Source organism: Lathyrus oleraceus, chromosome 2 (assembly GCF_024323335.1).
Source record: "Lathyrus oleraceus cultivar Zhongwan6 chromosome 2, CAAS_Psat_ZW6_1.0, whole genome shotgun sequence".
Classification (NCBI taxonomy): domain Eukaryota; kingdom Viridiplantae; phylum Streptophyta; class Magnoliopsida; order Fabales; family Fabaceae; genus Lathyrus; species Lathyrus oleraceus.
Genome location: NC_066580.1, coordinates 304,946,354 through 304,953,915, shown reverse-complemented (window position 1 = coordinate 304,953,915; position 7,562 = coordinate 304,946,354). Strand labels below are relative to the sequence as shown.

The 7,562-nt window shown below is 35.9% G+C and overlaps 1 protein-coding gene across 1 annotated transcript; it reads left to right on the top strand.

Moving 5' to 3' along the window:
• The first annotated feature begins 486 nt into the window (after positions 1 to 486).
• LOC127122988 (uncharacterized) lies at positions 487 to 1,298 on the top strand. The gene is made up of 3 exons (XM_051053258.1): positions 487 to 885; positions 951 to 1,045; positions 1,151 to 1,298. The coding sequence occupies exons 1-3, from the start codon at positions 487 to 489 to the stop codon at positions 1,296 to 1,298; spliced, it is 642 nt and encodes a 213-aa protein (XP_050909215.1).
• The last annotated feature ends 6,264 nt before the right edge of the window (positions 1,299 to 7,562 follow it).

Below are 7,562 nucleotides of genomic sequence, written 5' to 3'. Positions count from 1 at the left end.
AGGGTGCTCATACATGGATGAAAGAGATTGAAAAGATTTTCTAAGTGATGGGTGTGTACTGAAGAGAAGAAGGTATTGTTTGGAGCTCACATGTTATCTGAGGAAGCCGAGGATTGGTGGTATAACACACACCAGAGACTATAGGTTGCCGGTATTGAGGTTACATGGGTTGTGTTCAGAGTGCAGTTTCTGGAGAAGTACTTCCCTGAGGATGTGCGTAGCAAGAAGGAATTGAATTCCTTGAGTTAAAGTAAGGAAATTTGACGGTTGTAGAGTATGCTGCAAAGTTTGAAGAGTTAGTGAAATTATGTTCACTCTGTAGAATTTATGATGAGGATAGCAAAGCCTAGTCTGCTCACTACAAGAGTATTAGTGAAAAGAAAGCCTTATGTGACTCTTGTTGACAAAGGGAAGTAGAAAGCTACAGCTGAGAAGAAGCCATATGCGGGAGGAGCTCTTGCTTTGGTCCAGTGTTATAGGTACCCTATGATAGGTCATCGTGCCAATGAGTGCTCCAGTGCTGAGAAAAAGTGTTACAAGTGTGGGAAGACAGGGCATCTCATCATTGATTGTAAGGGTAATGTTGTGACTTGGTACAATTATGGAGAGCAAGGGCATATTAGTACTAATTGCCAAAAATCGAATAAGGCTCAAGATAGAGGAAATGTCTTTTCCTTGTCTAGGATAGAGACTACCAGTGCTGACAAGTTGATTCGATATACATGTTTTATCAATAGTATTCCTCTAATTGCTATTATTGACATGGGTACGACACATTCTTTTACTTTGCTTGATTGTGCTAAGAGTTTGGATTTAAAGTTATCTTCTATGGTTGGAAGTATGGTTATTGATACCCCACCCAATGCTTCAGTAACTACTTCGTTGGTGTGTTTGAAACGTCCATTGACTATTTATGGCAAATTTTTGCGATGGCCTTAGTCTATTTACAGTTGAGTCAACTTGATGTTATCCTTGGGATGAGCTGGTTGGAGTTCAACAGTGTTCATGTTAACTACTTTGCTAAGATTGTGATAATTCCAGAAGTGTAAGGAGATGGAGAGTTGATGTTCATATCTGCTAATCAAGTAGAAGAATTCTTGAAAGAGGAGGCACAGATGTTCACTATGTTTTATGCTTTGGGGATCGATAGTAAAGCTATGATGGGAGAGTTTATGGTTGTGTGTGATTTTCCTGAAGTGTTTCCTGATGATATCATTGATTTTCTGCTAGAACTCAAGGTGGAGTTTGCTATAGAATTATTACCTGGTACTAGTTCTGTGTCGATGGCTTATAGCTGAGCTAGCTGAAGAAACAATTGGAAGAGTTGCTTGAGAAGAGGTTTGTCCGACCGTTTGTTTCACTGTGGGGAGCGTCAATGTTGTTAGTTAAGAAGAAGGATGGTAGCATGATGATATGTGTTGATTATTGACAACTGAATAAATTGAATATCAAGAACAAGTATCCACTTCTGAGGATTGATGATTTGATGGATAAGTTAGTTGACACTTGTGTTTTAAGCAAGATTGATTTATGTTCAGGTTACCACCAGATTCGAGTGAAATCAGAGGATATTCCGAAGACTGCTTTCATAACGAGGTATGGTCATTACGAGTATTAGTGATGTCGGTTGGTGTATCTAATGCGCCTGGAGTGTTCATGGAGTAACATGATCGAATATTCCATCCATACTTAGATCATTTTGTTGTTGTGTTCATCGACGATATTCTAGTATATTTTAAGTCAGAGGAAGATCATGAAGAACATTTGAGAATTGTGTTGCAAACATTGAGAGAGTAAAAGTTGTATGCAAAGTTATCTAAGTGTAAGTTCTGGATGAAAGAAGTGTGTTTCTTAGGTCATGGAATTTCTAGCGAGGGTATTGTTGTTGACCCGTTGAAAGTTGATGGTGTGTTACAATGGGAAACTCCGAAGTTTGTTATTGAGATTAGAAGTTTCCTAGGTTTGGCTGGTTACTACAAAAGGTTTATTGAAGGCTTTTCGAAGTTGGCGATGCCTTTGACACATTTGGATAGAAAGGGTCAAACGTGTGTGTGGGATACTTTATGTGAATAAAGTTTTATAGAACTCAAGAAGAAGTTGGTGTCTGCTCAAGTATTGATTTTTCCAAATTCAAGTGAGTCTTTAATTGTGAACTATGATGCTTCGATGATGGGTTTGGGTGGTGTGCTGATGCAGAATGAATAGGTTGTGGCTTACGCTCCTAGACAATTAAAGGTCCATGAGAGGAATTATCCTACACATGATTCAAAATTAGTTGTTGTTATTTTTATGCTTAAGATTTGAAGTGTTTAGTGATCACAAGAGTTTGAAGTATTTGTTTGATAAAAAAAGATTTGAATATGAGGCATATGAGGCGGCTCGAATTTCTGAAAGATTATGATTTCAGTTTGAATTACCATCCTGGTAAAACTAATTTTGTAGTCAATGCTTTAAGTAGGAAGTCATTTCATATGTTGATGCTTATGGTTCGAGAATTGGAGTTGGTTGAACAATTTCGAGATTTGAGTTTAGTATGTGAAAATACTCATAACAGTGTGAAGTTAGGCATGCTAAAGCTGACTAGTGGTGTTATTGAAGTGACTAGAGAGGGTCAGAAGATCGACTTAGGATACTTAACCGGTTGGTGTCGATTAATTAGGTTCAAGGCGGTGAGCTAAGAATTGACGAGAATGGTGTGATAAGATTCAGAGATAGAGTTTGTGTACTAGATGTTGTCGCATCTCGAAAAATACGATCCCACGCGATGGTCGCGGAAAAAAATATGTTCGAACAGAGTCGCCACCGAACATTATTTATCCCAATGAATGGATAGGAATATCGATAAAACCATTGAAACATGGAATAATGGTCGTCGCAATCATATTCGGGTTTGGGAGTCGATTACGCAAGGGGAAGGTATTAGCACCCCTCACGTCCATTGTACTCAACAGGAACCTTTTAGTCTAATTTGCTATTTGGATGTTAGTTGATTGTTATTCGCTTTCTTCGAGTGATTAGAATTGATAATAGAGATGGATGAAGACCTCAGAAAGGGGGAAAAAGGAGGTTTTTTATTAGTATGCTCGCGAAGATACAACAATCTCCTGACACGTATCATTATGGTGCAATAAGGAAATTAGAGCATTCGTAGTTCGAGGAACTACGGTTGTTTAGATCGCATTCTAAAGGCTAAACGTTGGCTTGTCTACTCTCGGCGGAGGCTTAAGCACTAGTTTGTTGTGCGCGTTAGAAAGGATTAAACAGTGTTCTTTTTTAAAAGAGTTTTGGTCATAAGGGGGTGACAAGTTGAATTAATACGTTAGATATTTTATTTGATTGGTTTTGAACGCACGGGGGTGAGAACAGAAAAATTTAATGTGTTTAAGATATTTTGGAAGAACGACAAAAGATTGAGAAATGTGGTGTACACCAATCGTTCAATTCTTTCGAGTAATAACAAGGCGAACGCCTTCTACTCCCATTTTCGTTTAAATTGTTATGGAAAGTTTGTTTGCGGAAATTGAATATGCACGGTAGTGAGGCGTGCGCGTCCCACTTTCTTATTCTAGGAATAATGAGGTGTGCGTCACCTATTCCTTTATCCAAATTTATATAATGTGTTTTAATCGGAAGTCAATAACTTGAGCAATATGGCGAGCGCCAATCATTCAATTATTAAAGAAATGGTGAGGCAAACGCCTCCCATTCTTCTTCATCCGAGGTTTAAATTGTAAAAATATTTATATTGATTTGGGTAAATAATTTTGAATTTGTACGGTCGAGATTTTAATTGGAAGTCGATAATTTGAGCAATATGACGAGCGTCAATCATTCAATTATTCGAGAGATGGTGAGGCGAACGTCTCCCATCTTTTATCATCTGAAATTTAATTTATAAAAGACATGTTCTTAGCGGTTATATTAATTTAGAAGAAATGTTTTGAATTCGAATTCGGTACGGTTTTAATCGGACGACAAGGATTCGACCAATATGGCGTACGCCAATCGTTCGAGTACTTGATAAATAGTGAAGCAAACGCTTCCTATATTCTTTTTCATCTCAAGTTTAAATTATAACAGAATATTCTTTAGAAATTGTATTGGTTTAGGAAAATGACTTGAATTTGCATGGTTAACCGGATTTAAATGAAAATGATCGTCATTGGACCAAGACTTTCGCTTATGAGTGAGATTGAATGGGTTTTTGATTTTGAAATGATGCGAAATGGTGATAGTGAAAGAAATCGATCAATTTTTAATTATCAAAATTAATTGATTAAAGTTCGATTGAATCGATTAATTAAATTAATTAGGATTAATTATCAAAATTATTTAATTAAAATTAAATAATCAAGTTAATTAAAATTAATTAATGCTAATTAACTAATTGGAGAAAATTTAACTAATTAATTTGTTGTAATTAAAAGAGAAAAAATTAAGTGACAATATCGAATTATTTAATTGAATCGGTGTGCTCAAACCGATTTGCGCGTGATGACAACGTGATTAATGTCATACGCAAGATCATAACACGGTGAAAGTATTCCATCAATATATTGTATTTTTCGGGAATAACGACATACAATTGCCGAATCCACTACTAAAAAAAATCTGATGCAACGTGATACTATGAACACCAAATTAAAACCGTAGCAGCTCAAAACTATCTATATAACTTACAAATTATTTACAAAGTCAATATACAAAATAGGAGGTGTAAATAAGATAAATAATTCCATCAATAAACCAACTCCACAAACTAATTATCTTTAACTCTAATTTCAATTAATCAAGTAGGGAGAGAAAAAAACAATCAGTATTTGATTTTTTCTCCAATACCTTTCAAGCTTGCTCTTGTAACACCATAGGCCAAAAAATAAGTAAAATAATATTAATCATTTTCTAATGAACCTATTGTGAAGATGCGGATGATATTAATCTCCCCTTCTTGCAATTTTAAAACTTAAATCGGAGCAAAATGCACTCCCTCCCTCTTCTCACATTTCACACATAACAAAGAAAGAGAATAAATCCAAATCTTCTCAGCTAGAGGGATAAATCAACATATAGTCTCATATTTATTACAGAGAACATGAAACGGACAAAGATTTTAAATTATTCACACATAAACCAACAGAGATAATAGAGAAAGAAAAACTACCGTACGACATCGGGGTCCATGGTATGGCTGTTAACGCACGGTGCTGGGAGCTCAAATGGGGTGGATGCTTAGTTCAGTTATTCCGGGCTATGATGCGAAACCGATTTGTCGACAATAATTACTTCAATGGATGGAGAGCTAAGTGTAAACCGATTATAATAGAATTATCATGTTTACCCAACATCACTGCAACAAACTTCATCAATAATAATAGTATGAAACTTGCTTAAATAATATGAAACTAGCTTAAATGAGTATTTCAACATTCACAGGAATAACCTAAACTATCAGTATGAATTGATCTCCAAAGTAATTTTCCAGTGTAATTTAAAAGAGAAATAAAATGATAAAACGAACTAAAGAAAAAAATAGAAAACAAAATGAAGTCTTGCAGCGTGACCGGAGACGAACACGTGCAGTGGTGAAATAGTAGCTTTGTGGTGTGGCGGTGAGGTTCTAACGGTGGTTTGGTCGGTTTGGAGAGGTGAACGGTGTGATGTTGGAAGAAGGAAGATTGTTGTGATAGGCGGATTCGTCGGCGGAGGATTTTGTAGGAGGAGTTGTGTTGTCCAGTGGATTTGAGGTCGGTTCGCCGGCGGTGCGATGGTTGTGGTTAAATTGTGGTGGTGGATCCACGGTGGAGGTGTTCGAAGGTTAACAGCGGATGGAGGCGGATCTTGGATGGAGTATGGGTGGAAGTGACTACGTGGACATCGTCGGAATGGTTGTAAGGGTGCGGTGTTGTTTGTGTTTGGAAGAAGGAGAGGAAGGGAAATGAAGAAGAATTTTCTTCTGTCTTTTTTCGTGTTTTATGTTGAGAGAGGTAAAAAAGAGTGAGGTGGTTACCGTGAGAGCAGAGAGAGTCTGTTTTAATTTTTAATTTTTTTTTTAGCCCGAGGTATTCCTTCTCTTTTCTTTTTATTCTCACCATTTGCCAATTAAAGAGCGGTTAGTGGGGAGAGCTATCCTATCGGTCCTCGTGAGAGCAGAGAGAGTGCTACCTGGCTTTTTTCTATTATTACCGTTTGAGGGGTTAGTGGTACCAGCTGGAAATTTCACAAGGAATCCAATGTTATTAAACTCATTCATTTTAAAACTACTATTATTATTTTATTACCAAAGAAAATATGTTTATTTAAAAAAACCTAATCAATATTCCAACTAAATAATAGGGAGATTCTAATTAATAAATTTGAATATTTTTGCGAAAAAATAAAAACAAAATGACTGGAAACGAATAAATGTTGGGTGAAAATTTGCCCGAAAAATTAAATCGGACGCACTAAAATTATCAGCGCGAAATATACTTATTGAAAAAATACAACGTTTCTTTAAATTTTGAAATAAATTTTCACTGGTTAAAAGGATCGGACGGATCAAAATGCAACTGAAAAAAAGTCACCAAAAAATATAACGAGTATACCAGGTTAAACTACGCGAATCGTAGATGAATAATATTGGCGTCTATAAGTTTGATTTCGAAATTTTTTACCCGCTGATTTTGCACGCATTTGAGGAATGATTTAACCAATTTGTCTCGATTTCCAAAAGTTTATTTCGACTGATATTTTAGTAATTATTCAGGATGAAATGCACGTTACGCTTACATATGATGCAAATTGAAAATGAAATTAAATCTATGAAAATTCTAAAATGCTCGGACAAAATTGGGGTATGACAGTTGCCCCTATTTAATTACCTTGAACCAGAAGGTAAGGATGACAGTAGTCTTCGTGCATTCATGGTGGAAGATAATTAAATACGAAAAGACCTGAATTTTGTCCTCTGAAATGCAAGGAAGAAATGCAGAAAGAAAATGTAGTAAAAAAATACAATAAGAAAAGTTATTAGAATGTGAAATGAAACAATTAAGACTCTCTGGGAATTATCAGAATAGTATCTTGGATGTCGCAATCGAGATATTCCAATAATGGAATGATACCTCAACTGTATCTAAGACTTTCTGAAAACCAGCAGAATAGTGTCTTGATTTGAACGCATGAGATTCTCTGAGTATCAACGAAGCAGTATCCCATATGATATAATCGAGATATTCCGACAAGGGAATGATACCTCGATCGTATTTAAGATTCTCCGAGGATACCTAGAGCAGTATCGTTAAAAAAAATTGAATGAGACTTTTCATATTGATGAAGTAGCATCTCAAACAGCAAGATGAGATTCTCTATATCGAATCGAAGCATCATCTTATACGATAGAATTAAGGTATTCCAAACAAGGGAATGATACCTTAATTGAATCTAAGACTCTTCAAGGATACTAGAGCAGTATCTCAAAAAGAAATTGGAATAAGACTCTTCATATTGATGAAGCAGCATCTCAAACAGCAAAATGAGATTCTATGTATCGAATCGAAGCAGCATCTTACACGATAGAATTA